The sequence below is a fragment of the Herpailurus yagouaroundi genome, unplaced genomic scaffold, assembly GCF_014898765.1.
Source record: "Herpailurus yagouaroundi ecotype Mexico unplaced genomic scaffold, PumYag 159, whole genome shotgun sequence".
NCBI lineage: Eukaryota > Metazoa > Chordata > Mammalia > Carnivora > Felidae > Herpailurus > Herpailurus yagouaroundi.
This window is the reverse complement of record NW_024412400.1, coordinates 62,539,616-62,555,589: the sequence shown is the minus strand read 5'-3', so window position 1 is coordinate 62,555,589 and position 15,974 is coordinate 62,539,616. Positions and strand designations below refer to the sequence as shown.

At 37.4% G+C, this 15,974-nt stretch overlaps 1 protein-coding gene across 6 annotated transcripts in view; it reads left to right on the top strand.

The window, feature by feature from the left end:
• MECOM (MDS1 and EVI1 complex locus) overlaps positions 1-15,974 on the top strand; it is a 565,633-nt gene that overhangs the window by 510,720 nt on the left and 38,939 nt on the right. For all 6 annotated transcript variants that reach the window (XM_040480694.1, XM_040480692.1, XM_040480697.1 and 3 more), the window contains 2 exons: positions 7,420-7,522; positions 10,894-11,110. In XM_040480694.1, the coding sequence (XP_040336628.1) occupies positions 7,420-7,522; positions 10,894-11,110 (320 nt within the window). The remainder of the gene's footprint in view (positions 1-7,419; positions 7,523-10,893; positions 11,111-15,974) is intronic.

The window sequence follows — 15,974 nt, the reverse complement described above, 5'->3', positions numbered from 1 at the left end:
TTCACTTAGGAGATTCTGCCAGCTCTCTTGTGGTTAATGAACGGCAGCAAGATTCTACAGTGTTTTCAGTTGGAACAGGCATTGTTCTCGTTTGTGCTTTACCTTATAAAGTTTTAACTGCTTCCAGGACGATCATGGCTGAATTGGCACACCCACTTTCCCTCTCCTTACGTCCACGTCAATGGTTCAATCAGACGGCTGTGACACTAGAACAGTACTATAACTGCAAGCTTATTATGGGCTCAATTATCAAGTTATTTTCTTTGGCTTTTTACTGAGAAAAAAAAATGTTTTCCTGAATTATTCAATTAATGTAATTTGTGCAAAAAAAGCAGGGAAGACCAGCTATGTAAAAAGTAAAATGTAATTTGCTCGCCTCTTTCCACTTTTTAAAAATGTTTGCATCAACTGTCAGGTAATTTGTTAATTTGTTCTTCCTTTACAAGGATTTCTGTCCACATTTTCTATGACCTCTTTTGATGTTAAAATTATTATTGGCTTTGGGCATTTTCTTTGCTTTCCTTTTAAGTCAAGTTCCACTTTTATACCAAAGTTATGCTCTGCTGTTTTAAGATGAATGCCAGCTGGCAATACCCAGAGACTGGCCTTGTGAACGGTGCCTAAGCTGACTTAGGGGGGTGGGGATGTTGTCTGGCTGATAAGTTACTTCCTTCACCCGAAGATGAAACTGTCTCAGACATAGTTTTCCATTTGATATTCACATGATAAAACAAACAGCACTGCCCTCCCTCCACCCAGAAAAAGTTTCCCTTGTGTAATGACACTCAGGACACAAGACAGCCATAGCACCACGCAGACTAGGAATTTTATGAAGAGTAACAAATCACAGAAGTTCAATAAGTGGATGACCTGCAGTATTCTGTGCACATTTTGAGTAATTAGTGTTTGCATGTATACAACACCTTTCATTCAGGAAGATCTCAAAACATCACATCCATACGAGACTCTGCTGTTTCTGGAATGATGCCAAAAAGATAGTCATCAGAGTGCATTACAATCTATCAAGGAGGAAAACATGTTGGTCAAAGACACAAGAAAAGCCTCCAGCCTAGTAAAAAAAACCCCAAAGATGATCTTTAGCTTCCTCATCATGTAATGATGGAACTCTTCCCAGGCATTGTGAAATCATGCAGAATGACCAGTTTTCATAGAATCGGATGAAATGGCCACATTAAAGACAGGTGGCTAGTGGATATTTCTTGTGGAGTCTGTAGAGTGATCCTTAGAGGTCATTTAACTGAAATTTGCAAGACTTCCAGGCTGGGTACACTGTAGGCTCCAGATATAATAGCAGGTGGATCTTTATCATTTGTTCTACTTATACAAACTAAAACCAACGGTCAGTTCTCTGTTATGTGTCATTCCAATAAATTATACCTGGATTTCTCTTCATGTTATCAACAAAGAGATAAAAGTGGGGGGGGGGAAGCTTCTCCTCCAAAAATATTTTTGTCCTGAAAATAACCAGTGGATACATATTTTTCGATATAGGGAGATAGTACCTTATATTTCTGAAAATATCTTTTAGTCTTTAGACTGTCATCCTAAAGACAAATATAGTATACTATCTCTTTGGACAAATTAAGGAAACTATGGTTGGTTTGCTTTGGTAGAACTTGGCCATGATAAAGGATCTATTCTGTTGGACAAATATCTTTCCATTCTGTCATCAATTTCTTTGTCTCCTGAGGACACTTCTTGTTATCTCTTACCAATATGGCCGAGAAAGTAGGATAAGAGTCCTTCTTATAGAGGCTAAAAACTTGGCTTTACTCCTGTCCTCCTGAACATCGCAGTTTCCCACATTACTGTGGGTAGATCAGGGGTCCAGACTATGTTTTCTAAAGCCAGCCCATATGCACACTTTGTCTTTGTGGACCTGATGTGACCTCTCTGCAGCACCAAGGCTGACAGATGTGTTCATATCTAATGTTGACTTTGTTCAGATACGCAAACTGTCACCTCCTCCCCTCCTACCTACCTTCCAAATGTTAAAGTTCCATTCAGCTTTTTCTAGTCTTCTGACTGGTAAATTGCATGAAGTTATAGAAAATAAAGCATTCAGGGTAAATTTTGGGAGCTGGAAGAGGAAGAAATCAACTGTCAACTTCAAAGTGAGAAGGACAGCAATAGTCTGAAAAAGTTGTCTCTCAGTACAGATTCTGTAGGGAGTATATTTCTCTATTATTTCAATTATTACAACTTCCTGAATAGGTTGAAGGTCATTCATAATTCACACTTGTGTCATTTTTAGACATGCCAAATGCAGTCTATTAAGCATAAATAAAACTTCAGTGCTTGACCAGGAAAAATAAACGGGGATTCATAACAATGAGGCCTTGTTCATCTTTTTAAAAGTAAATGATGTGTTTTCTTTTTTTTTTGTTGTTTTCCCCCCTGTGCACTGAATTTCTCTTCTGTCTCAATAGTACAAGCACAATACTTTAAATTGATCCAAGCATAGCAAACTAGACTGTAAGTCTGGTCTGACAGATTCTAGATTTTTCTATTTTATAGGATAATAAACAAGGACCCATATTATTACCATTTACAAATACAAATAGTAGCATTGTCTATTTGATGGAGGATTAGGTTGAACACAGGCCTTGACAGTATAAAACAGAATTCGTCTAAAGTCTTTTATAGCCTATTAACTTTCCTAATGGAATGCCTATAAGCATCCATACTTTTTTTAGTGCTTGTGCTCTTGGACTTAAATAACAAAGCAAGATAAATGTTTAATAAAATATGATTAATTCCAATTCCAACTACATATAATATATAACTCTATATAACATATATACAATATACTATATAAAATATACCATATAATTACATATCACTTACATGATATATAACATGAATTAAGTGTATTCTATTAAACATTTATTTATATTAATACCTAAAATATGAGATTACTCATATTTTATGCAAATTTAAAATTTCTCCAAGGTGTATAATTTGCCACGTTTATACATCACATATAAAATATATGTGCTTGGGCACATATATACTTATATATAACACTGTATGAAAATATATTTTTGGAAATCTAAAATTTGTTAAATCAAATCCAGTCATCACTGCCTTTTGTCCCTAGCTCTGCCTTGTGAACATTAAGTGAATGGATATTCTTTTGGCATTTGGAACTGGTTTCAAGGTTTGATTAAAATACATTAAGTATAATAACTATGTTTAGAGTAATTCCTATATACATGTGTGGTATTATATTTATGCCTTAGATCGTGAATTTTACCGCTAGTAAAAGTGAGTAATTTGGGGAAATTCTAGTTTTATTTTTAAACACTCGAAAGATTTAGCATTAAAAAACATTTTCAGAAATTTCACTACTGTGTTATTTTAACAAACTTAAAAAATAAAAAAAAATACAAATTGATCTATTAAGATAGTGACTATAAATATTTGTTCTTATAAATTGAGGCATCCAGAGATCTAGATCTTTATCCACACTTACCAAGGTAGAAATATAGCTTTCTGGAAAAATAAAAAGAGCCCATGAAGATATTGGGAAATTAAAATTTTTTATATGATAAAATGAAAAAACCACCTTAACTTTCAAATGTGTCAAATGTATGGACAGTTAGATCATGGTCATAACATGTTTTATTTCTGGAATTTGTTATTAGCTACCAAAGAGAAAATTCTGGAGGAGTTAACACATTTTAAAAATATTTATCATGACTTTTAAAAGAATGGAATTTTTATATATTCCTATTTTCTTATACTCTAAGGCCCTGTTCCTCTTATCTTTCAACTTATATTGTGAGGAATTGAGATTTTTTCTCTCTAATAAAGCATTCCGAGAGAGACACAACAAAATAAATCAACAACCCTTTTATATCAATTTGAACTTTTTCTAAGTGTTTGAGACTTTGGGGTCCCCCTTTATATACTTGAGTTGAATTCATCACAAAATCCCAGACCCCAGGACATTTTTATTTTGGATCCAGATAACTTTTTCCATAAAACCCCCTGATGGGAGAAGAGATCATTTCTTTTATGGAATTTAACAGAGTAATTGATTCCCTTCCCTTTTTCTCCAACACAAAAACCAGAGAGGTTATATTGGTAGGATCTCTGCTTCTGGTACGTAACTCAGATGACATATAATTCATAGGACTGCAATAGAAGTGAGATTTTGAGAATATACTGGGTTTAAAGACATTATGGTTATATTTTTTAAGAGCATGGCCAAGAATACTTAAGATACAAACCTGTGGGAAAAACTACATAAATCACTTCTGTTATTTATTTTATTTTTATTTGCTGAAAGACCTGTTTTGTAATACAAAAGTGTAGATGTGATATCTTACTTTCGAAAGGCTTGATTCCTCCAAGATTCCTTTCCATCATTCCTCCACGCAACTTTTTTTGAGGCAACAAATTGTCATTATGTTTTTGTTTAAACCACTCCTCTCACCTCTGAAAGGCCTGCCTGTGTATTAGTATTGCTAGAACATAAATTAACTTTAGATGTCGACAGCTCTGGATTCGAGTATTCAAGTTAGATTTGGGGGCCATTGTAATCATAGGTGGAAAAGCAGAATTTTGCCGAATCTAGGATCCGAAGAGATGAGCTATCAAGAGGATCGCAAGTGGTAGCAACACCTTGAAAGAAAGCTCTAGAATTGTAAGGGTGTGGTAGATGGGACTTTGAGGCACATTCTTATTGCTGTGTGAGGAAGCGTGCCCAGAATCTGCCCTCATTACGTCTGGCGCTTGCCAGTTCTTTTCAAACCTCAGTTTCATGAGCACCATAAAAATTCACTTAAAATCGAAAAGAACACCCTGAAGTTAAAACCCACTCTGCTTTGCCTTGCCTTTCATGGCCTGGAATGTCACCTTTTACCTCCAGTAAATAAAGCCAACATCAACACTCTTCCGTGTCTTTTATTTTTTATGCACTCAATATTCTTCACATGACGATCTGTACACTTAAAGGGAAATTACAGTAGTGATCTATGTCGCTGCAAAGAGAATTGTCTTTATAATATATAGTTACAACGTACCTATCATTTTCTTTTGTTTCTTGGGCTGTTCACATTGGATCGAGTAAATCTAAAATGGAATTAAAAGAGACATGATTAATAGTGGACTACAAAGAAATGATGATATCATGATACTTTCTTGAAATGATCTGGCATGTGTGTCTAAGCAGCATTCCCCAACAGAGACAATTGCACTGTTTTACGGTCTTGCAGGGTATTGTCTCTTTAACCTCACTATTTCCGAGAAGCCACCGAAAAGTTCTAATATGTCACAATTCAAATGTCAACATGTTGTTGGAAAGGAAGCTAATAAGTTAAACCTTTGAGAGATGCCAAAAAAAGAGGTGATTCAAGCTGTTGAGAGAAGTCCATTGTTTTCTAAGGGGAAATAGAACTCCAGAATGAAATAGGGTACTTACAAGCATTTAATTGGAAAGTTTAGGGGAAAAGAGCAAATGCACAATCATTTTTTTTTCAATCTGATAACTTTTTGAACAGAACTATTCCTTTCAGTGTACTTCCAGAAACAGGAAAATGCGAAGGCTAGGGTTAATAAGATACAAACTGCAAATTCTCTGGTTTTTGTAGAAATAGCACCTAACACGGAATAATTTTCTTAAGATAGTCTGGAGTCTATCTCTGGGTGGATAGAAAGCATCCTAGGTTATATGCTAACATATTCTGGCAACATTTTATGTTTGGCATTATTTTCTGTAAACCAATTTCACCTGGTTAAATTACTGTTGAATGAAAAAGGATGATTTTATTTTGACAGGAAAGAAACTAAACAGAAAACATTCCTCATTGAGTTATTTTTTAAATTTAGCACAATTTTGTGCTGTGATGTTTTTATAGAAAAAAAATAAACAATTGGACTTTAGAGCCACCTACTGGAATAAAGAGGCACATACTTACGTTTGATGTCCTCTGCTTTTCAGAAGATGAACAAATAGATAAATACAATTAAAGTTATGCACACTTCTGTTGATCTTTTAAACTATTAACCTACTCAATTTTTCTCAGTTTGAAATATCAAATATCCTGTAAGAAACCAACAATGTCTTCTAAAAATATGTTCTCATAAGTTCTCTTAATAATTTGTGTGATGTGAGTTTTCTCCCCCTTGGATTGAGACAGCAGAATCGAATCCCTAGTTTACTTGCTGTCTTTGTTGCTTCTGTTGGTGTGTGTGTGTGTGTGTGTGTGTGTGTGTGTGTGTATGTGCACGTGTGACTGTTATTGGTCTCATTTTCACCAGTTAATTGTATAATGTCATTCTTTCTTCGACAACCTCTATCTGGTCGTTATGTAACAAATAATCTTAGAATAAAATTTAAAAACTATGAACATTTTTGTGATAAGATGAATAAGCACCTTAAACATTTTCATGATTAAGTGCTTTTTTATTGAGATATCATTGACATATAACATTATATTAGTTTCAGGTGTGTAACGTAATGAATTAGATATTTGTATTTTTTTGTGTGAATTAAATGCTTTTACAAGTGGAAAAACCCTGAAGCCTGGACAAGTAAGTTGGACAATGACTTGCCTAAGGTCACAGAGCTGATCAAGGTGGGGGTAAAAGTAGGCAGCTCTAGGAAATTATAGGTCCACGCTTGCCCCACAGTTGTTTAGTCAGTCATTAACAGATTGATTCAATTCTTTCTCTCCTCAGAATTTTTCCAGAAAGCAGGGGAATAAACACCTCCCCCTACTACCCTGCTAAATGAATCAATTAAAGGCATACTGCCTGCTTTCAGAGAGTGGGAATCAGGAGCTGAGGCATGAGGTCAAGTCCTGGATCTGGGAGTACTGATGATTGGTGAGAGAGGGATTAAGTTTTTTAAAAACAAAATAATCTCCTTTGACTATGTGCTCTACAGACCGGTTCTTTATGTCATGTCCTTCTAACCTATTCCCTAAAAAACACCTTGTTGAGAAGGTGCTGCTTTTGAGAACATGCTGAGGGAGGCGATTGTGCCCTGCCACCCTTAGCGAGGCTACTGCTGGATAATGCCAGACGCATTCAGCTCTGTGAATACGTGTGTGGTTCCCTAGAGTGAGGAATTCAGAGAAGGGAAAGTTCTTTGCTAAACATTACACAGAGGTGTATGCAACACGGTAAGCCTTGTCTTAAGACAATTTGACTGGTGAGGTAGGATTTAGAAAAGATTTGTGAACTGGCATGAGAATCACAGCTTTCCATTTGTCAATAGAAGGCCAATTTTCAGGACATAAAACAGGAAGTCACACTTCTTTTGACAAAAATAAAAGGAAATATTTGTTTATGCTATGAGAAAATGTACAGATATTAGTGCATATCTTGCCCTTTCTTAATATTCACTTCTTTCTCTCTTCCCACCCAACCCTTTCTGGTGTTTTGAAGATATTTTATAGAGTAGTCACAGACATTGCACCAGGAGAGGAGCTCCTGCTGTTCATGAAGAGTGAAGACTATCCCCATGAAACTATGGCGCCGGATATCCACGGTTAGTACTGTTCACACCCCCATCCTCTGCGTCCTCATCCGGTCGCTGTGACGGAGCATCTGTGTGGGGCCATCACACATTCAGTTTTCCTGGCTCTTCAGTGTCAGTTTTCACAAAACTCCTTCTCTTCTGAGTGGCTCTTTTCTTGGCTTGACACCTGGCTAATGTTACTGTGAATCTTGAGTAAGCAGAGGTCTTCCCTCAAGTGGAGGCCAAACGAATTCTGAATATATCAACTGAGATATCCCACCGTTGAAACTTTTTTGTCAATACCTTAGCCTATGGTGAGAATCCTTTCACTATACAAAAGTCATTTCAGAAAGCTCAGTTTGGGCTTTCATCAATCTGGTGGGTGTTTCTTCCCATCTAATGTTCTATTCCTGGAAAAAGTATGTCTCCTTGAGTAAAATCCTAGTTGGCATGACAAGATGGGAGAGGGCTGGGGGGAAGGGGGTTAGGAGAAAAATATACATGAGGAAACTTTACAGCCAGAGTTTTTATTTGCCAGAGGCCTATTCTAAATCAAATGAAGGGGATATCAAAAGAATTATAATTATTAGTTATGCATGTATAGAACAGATGCAGAGATAATTCTATCCGTATTGAAGTGTCACCATTGGGATGAGAATTTAGTACTTTTTCCGTTCTCTTTCCTATTTCTTTCTCCTAATGTAACATGACTTGGTTAAACATAATCTAGTGGTGTCTTTAGAATGTTTTATAGTTGGAAGGACCACTGGGAAGGGTTACTCACCCCAGCTTAGCTGACAGGTGGGGACGGAGCCACCTCCCATCCCTTTGGCATTCCGGATGGGAAAACCTCAGCCTCTGCTCTCTGTAGCTTTTGCGAAGGAAGCTACCAGTCTTGGCTGGCTCTTTACTTGAACATTTTTTTCCTTTGGCTGAGCTGCATTCTGCCTCTTTGTAGATTATACCGGTTATATTTGGGGGGACCTTTTGGAAATTGTTTTCTTCTCAGAAACCCAGTGTTCTCAACCAACCTGGTAGAGCCTAAGCCTGAATAAGGAATCTTACCCAATGGGGTCTGGGACAGACGAAACATGAGGGCATAGGATACGAAACGTAATCTAGCTTTCTCTAGTGCAAGGCAACTTTCACTGGTATTCACCAGTGTTGGACCTAAAAAAAGGTTTTCAAGCAATTCTTTTAGAAATATGAGTGATTAGCTTACTATTCTTAAAAGCCTGAGTGGAAGTGATTCTTCTTCTTTTAGGGCTACCATTCATAAATTGCCTGCCTTCACAACACCCTTGAACCCATCAGCTGCTTTTTATTTTCATTGTCACACACACACACACACACACACACACACACACACACACACACACTATACCAGATACTATATGCTCTCCATTTATTATCTCATTTAGTCTTACACATTGATCAAAGCTGTAAGAGAGGAATCATTTTTATTATACAGATAGAGAAACTGAGGCTATCTAAGGACTTAGATAAATTTACCTTAGATCTAGGTAAATTGGCCAAGATCACATGACTAGAGAGTGGTAGTTAACTTTCAAACCGAGGTCTTGTTGTCTGTAAACCCTAGGCCTTTCCCATCCATTCTGTGGCTTGGAGATTCTGTTTGTGTTCAGCCTGCTCGTGAGATCCTAAATGTAGATCTTAAATATTGTGAAGAGTATAACAGATTATATTACATGGTTCCATTACCTGGTTAATGTCATTGAGAGACATGTCTTTAGAGCTGAGGTGATTTATTTTAGAATACCCCTACCTTCCTTAATCCTCTACGGTCCAAAGTTGACACACTCTATTAAATCTACATACTGCTTTCTTTACTGTTCTGGTCCCGCTGTTACTGGTTTAATTGATATGAAACCTGTCTTGTATGTGGATTTTAGCAGTGGTGTCTCCTCTGACCTCTCCTTCACTTCTCACATCACAGCTAGGCTTTCTGATTTTCAGTGGCTTTCAGTTCCCTTCTCAGCATGGACCCCCCAAAGCCCCTAGGGGCCTGCTACCTTCTCTGACTTCACTTCCCCTAGCTGCTCTACATGTACCCTATCAACTCGCCCTATTTTACTGCAGTTTTGCTTTTCCACCAGCTGCCATGTTCTTCCTGGCCTTTATCATTGGTCCACGCTGTTCCCACTGCCTGGAACATCCTCCTTCATCCCACTTCACCTGGCTGATGCTTGCTCATTACAAATCCTTTTCTGAACCTCTCTCCTTCAGATTAGATGGATTAGACATGTTCCTCTGGGCTCCTTTAGGCCCCATGCATGCATCTGTCATAAAATATATCACACTCTATTTGTTCACATGTGTATCCCCTTGAGTTTCTTATATAGTCATTCCCTAGCAAAATGCCTAGCATTTGTTGGTGACTAAAATATTCCCCCCAAAACATTCAGTCAATGAAAAACTGGCTCTAGGTCCTGGCTGTAGCTCTATAAAACAGGGATTATGTATCATGCTGCCCGGGTGTCTTTTCAGCATTCTGAGCTGTTTTTAAGACTTCTGTGATTGTGTCTGTGTGATGTGTGCATCGTACAGCCTCATGAGCAGGCAAAAAGCTATTGAGATGGAAAGAATAGGAACAATACCATCACTGCCTGGCACCTTATAAGCTTGTTATCTCTACTCCCCACTATTACCATTTATTTATCTTACTGATGCAAAGGGCAAATTCATGATATGTTGGCTGTTTAACAAGGCCCTGCCAATTAGCCCTGACCCTAGGGTAGCATAAATTAGTCTAGAAGGGTACTAAAAACATCTTGTGTCCATTAGGTGGTAATGACGAATGTAAGGAAACATCCACGTTTACTGATGCTAACCAGTGTAAGCATGACTCAGATAGGGACTCTGTGTCCCATGTGCCCTCCGGGTCACATGGCACAGTGAGACGTGTGTGAGAGAGACAGAGATGGGTTCAAATCCTGGCACAACCACTTGGCTCTATAACCCCTGACTGGTTTCTGAACTTCCCTGAGCTTTAATAGCTTCATCTGAAGATGGAATAAAAATATGACATGTAATTTCTCATGATCAGGTTATGAGAAATATCAATCATCCGTGAACAGGGTGGAGGGACTATATCATGCACAGTAAGTGGTCATTCTTACTTTTAGTGTCTTGTGAATATTAAACCCAGGAAGGGTTTAAGCCGTAACGTGTTATCTGGTAAGAAGGCTGTAGTGTAGCCGCAGACACCACGTTATCGTGCTAGGCTCTGTCCTGTACGTGTATTAGTTTTAATTCCTATTAAAATTAAAGTGGTAGAAATAAAAACTAAATAGCTTCCAGTATGTCTTCCATAAAAACTGCCAGTTTGCGGTGACACTTCTGATCGCCCAGTCCTGGTAACACCTGAATTATTTTCACAGAAGAACGGCAGTATCGCTGTGAGGACTGTGACCAGCTCTTCGAGTCCAAGGCGGAGCTAGCAGATCACCAAAAGTTCCCGTGCAGCACCCCTCACTCAGCATTTTCGATGGTGGAAGAGGACTTCCAACAAAAACTCGAAAGTGAGAACGATCTCCGAGAGATACATGCGATCCAGGAGTGTAAGGAATGTGACCAAGTGTTCCCCGATTTGCAAAGGTTAGAAATGGCATGTTGCACTACGAGACGTGTTTATTTACTCTGCAGTGAAGTGTGGTTATGCTGAATTTTCAGAATTTATGCAGATGGAAAATCTGGAACTGTGATGAACCTGACAAGTGTGTTAGTGACATGTTCATAAATCAGTTTTCCTTGGAAATTCTTATCTGTAAAATGTTTACAAGCAAGTTGGAATTAGTTATTTTGACGCTAGATGGAAAATAATATGTTTATATTTATTTAAGTGGTATTATTGGCAACTGAAAGAAAGCATAGCATGACAGCACAAACTATGACTTAGAGGAAGAATCAAGAATGCCGGAGCAACACTGATGCCAATTAAACTAGTCATGTGCCAAACAGTAAAGTTGGTTCCAGAAACACCTAGATGACCAAAAAAAAAAAAAAAAAAAAAAAAAAGATTGATTCTGGTATACACTTAATGAAAGATCGATGACCTTTTGGTAGATCAGTGTAACCCATGGATTTAATTTCAACTATTTAAACGACACATATATAAAAAAAATAAGAAAATCATGCCCAATGAAGAAAATGTTTTATTTCCCAAAAGGGAAAGAATAAACATGATCTAAATGAAATTATTCTTTAATACTTACTTTTAACAAAGTGAAAATCATGTATCAGCAATATGGTAACTTTTTATAGGCTTTTGAACTTCATTCAAGAACTTTTTTTTTTTTTTTTTACTTCTATTAAAGCAAACAGCCACCCTGGAACCTCCCCTTTGAGAACTACATTGATTATTATGCTATAAAATAGTTCTTCTCATCAGAGATACAGAACCAGCTAATAGGTTTTCCGTGTGCTTCTACCTAATGGTTTTTGCCGTGGCCCACAATTTTAACAATTGTATTTGTTTCTTTGCTTTTATTTAGTTTATTTTTTTAACTTTTGTTCATTTTTGACAGACAGAGACAGAGCACAAGTGGGGAAGGGGCAGAGGGAGGGAGACACAGAATCTGAAGCAGGTTCCAGGCTCTGAGCTGTCAGCACAGAGCCTGACGCGGGGCTTGAACTCACGAACCGCGAGATCATGACCCGAGCCGAAGTCGGAGGCTCAACCAACTGAGCCACCCAGGCGCCCCTCATTTCTTTGCTTTTAAATCCAGAAATGATCCTTGGAATCTATAATCAGAACTTCAAGTGAACATAACCCTGTGTTTAAATGGTTATGGTAGTGTATCAGCTGGCCTTAAGAGTGTGAGTTACTCATGGTTTACCTTGGACAGTCCACCTATTTCAGTTTATCATTTTATTTCCTTTCTTTCTTCAGTGTCTCTCCTTCTCTCTCCATTGATGGCCCTGCATCCTCTTCTCTGTCTAGGCTTCTTACAGGAAAGGATTTCATACAGTAGTCATTGATTTTAATGGATAAATAACTTAAAAAAGCACCAAGGATAACCCATTCCTTCAGGAGACTGAGTCAAAAGGATAAATTTCTAAGCTTGAAAATTTCTAGGCTGGAAAGATTTAGCTTTTAGAGGGAAAACATTGTAGGGAATAAGAGGGCTTTCCCGGTACCCTTTAAACTCATCTTTACCATTTAATATAAATCCACGTAGAGAATCAATCTGTAATAAATGTTTGGTAACACTTAGATTTGTATTATAAAAAAGTCAGAGCATATCTCATAAATGTAATTGTGCTCAAATTAAAAAATAAAATGAAACGAATAAATACCTGTGGGTAAGGAAAGTATTTATTACCGTAAAGCAGTATCTCTGATGCCAGAGATTCATTATTATTTCCTTCAATTTTGCTATCAAAAATAATGGGCAGCATTATAAGACAAAAAATGGTGGATTAGACACTAAAATGTAATTCCTACTGCCTACTAGAAGGCATGGTGACACCTAGGTAGAGAGAGTTTCTTTTCTTACTGGCTCTGGGATTGAGGCTGAGTCAACTCTACTTAATGCCAAAACCAACTGCCAGTTTGGTTCCTTCAGTCAAAAACATTCAGTGGGAAACAATAAGGAAACCTAATTATCTGGTATTGGATGAACCCTCAGAACTTTCTTTTTGGTAGCTCAGCCAGACGGATATAGCATGTCACTATGCAACCTGAGGTCGACCATATAAGTGGTATTTTTGGTTATATAATTTATTCATGTGCAGAACTTACATTCCCCGAATATTTTCCACTTTATTTAATCCTATTTTGTTGCTTTATACTTTAAACAAATGAGAAAATTTTTTTGACATGATAATTATTCTGTTCTGTATCTTTTCTGTCAAATGTTGAGAAAAAATACCCTCTTGCCCCCCAAAAGGGCAAGGACCAAAGGTTAATATGCAAAAATTGCAAAGAACCCAGAAGGCTAGGCAAAGCTCTATAAAATAGGATGAAATTCTATGAGAAGTGGAGAAGCCTCCCTAACAGCTGACGGGATGGCTTCTGTGTCTGTGAAAGAAATACACATTTGGTTTTGTAAGAACCAGTTGTCTTTTGATTCTTTCTATCACTGAGTGATAGAACAATATGGATTTTATGCTAGATTAGAAGAAAAAGAAAGGAGAATTCCTCTTACACTGCTAGTTATTTTTCCCCCTGTATGCCATGTACTATATTCTTGAAACCTTATCATATCCTTGGAGTAAGGGCACAGGAATAAGACTCAATGTACAGGCCTGTCTCTCCCATTAGATTTCAGAGTTTATGATTTGACGTACATATTGGAATATATGTCATCAAATGGCGTGCCCTCCTGAGTGGCTGAGGATGACAGTATATGAATCTGTGCCATGATTTCGGAAGATGTCCCTGACTCAGTTCAATGTTAACCGCAGTTGATGATATCTCTCTCTTAACTCTATTAATAACATTTCAACTCGTGTAACAAACAGAGGATTGCATATTGTAGATAAAGGTAGGGCTGTTCTTGTGACTCCACACACCTGTACTCTCCTGGTACCTTTTGTTCACAGAGATATCACCATTTGTGCTCAAACAGAATAGCATTACAAAGTCGACTGACTCACGGGACAAGAAAAATAAGTTCGTATGCCAATATGAATGGAGTTGTAGAGGGGAAGCTGTGGAGGAGAAAAAATATGGGAAAGACATTTCTGATTCATCAAGATAGGAGAAAGGGTACTTCATTTTGTCACGCACCCTGCCATTCACACAGCGTACGTGACTCCTGGATATATTCTAGGTGCGCAGGGTCTTACTGGTACTCAACTTTAGAGTATTTATCTCACAGAAAAATAGAACATGGCAAAGAAAGAGTGCTTGCAGGGTTGGTGGTGGTGGTTGTTTTTTTTTCTTAATATCTTTGTACTGTGGAAAGTTTCAAAGTATACAAAACTAGAGAGGGATGGTGTAATAAACCCCCATATGCTCAGTTTCAGTAATTATCATCCAAGGCCAGTCTTGTCTCAGCTATACTTGTTCAGATTATTGAAACAAATCCTGGACATTATGTCATTTTATTCACAAATAGCTCAGTATGTATCTGTCGAAAAAAGGACTCTTTAGAACACAAATTTCTGCACCACACTTTAAAAATAATGATTCCTTAATATTACCAAATATAAAGTCAGTGTTCAATTTCCCCCAGTTATCTCATTACTTTTAGTTTTATATTTGAATTACGATCGTAATAAGATCTGCCATTGCGATTTGTTGGCATGTCTCTTTAAAATTTTTTTATTAAAAATATTTTTAGTGTTTATTATTTTTGAGAGAGAGAGAGAAAGAGAGAGTGTGAGCGGGGGAGGAGCAGAGAGAGAGGGAGGAAGACACAGAATCTGAAGCAGGCTCCAGGCTCTGAGTTGTCAGCACAGAGGCCGACACAGGGCTCAAACTCGCAAACCATGAGATCATGACCTGAGCTGAAGTCGGACGCTTAACCGACTGAGCCACCCAGGTGCCCCTCTTATGTCTCTTTTAATTTATAAGTTCCTTCAGTCAAAGTCAGTCTTTCTTTCTCTCCCTCCCTTCCTCCCTCCTTCCCTCATTGAAATTTATTTATAGAAAAAACTGTTTTTTCCTGTAGCATTTCCTCTAGTCTGGATTCTACTGATCATGTCCCCTTGGTGTTAACATCTTTCTCCATCTTCTCTACTTCCTGTAAACTCACAGTTACATCCCAAGCCCTGATCAGATTTAGGTTCATTGTTTTAAGAATAATACCTCACTGATGCTATGGTTTATTTCCTTCAGGAGGCACAAGATTTATTTCTGACTTGCCTACATTTATTAATTGCTTACATGCTGTAAAATGGATGTTTTCTACTTCTATCATTATTTCATTATTTATTATCTCTGTTAATTCTACGCAGAGAAACTTCCCCTCATTGTTTATTTGCTCACCCTGAAGTACAGTTCATATAGGAAGGGCAGGACATGTGGGTGAGTTTTCTCTTTACTTACTAGTTTTCAGAGTAATGATTTTGCTTCTCAGAATCTTCCAAGGGTGACCCGTGAGCTTTTGTTTGTGCGATTTTGAATATTGTTTTTGTTAAAAGATGAAATTATTATTTTTATTGATGCTTAAATTTCCTCATCTTTGGTCAGTGGTTGTTTTTTCACGTTGGTACCTTAATTCTTTTGACATGCTCTATAACTTTCTTGCTTTTTGCCGTAACAAGATGTTCAAGGCCTATCGTGTATCTTGGGCTTCAAGTTTGAAAGAGGCTATTTCTCCAAGAAGCTCTGGTTACTTTAGGGGTAGTATCCCCGTGTGTTATCTGTGCATATTTAATTAACAAATATGTTCAAATATCTGACTATCACAGCAATCCATTATCTATAATATTTGCTTTTCATTAAATCCATGCAGATTTCATATACAAGTTTTAGAAAAGAGATGGAAATATTTGAGAAGCAAAAATATTC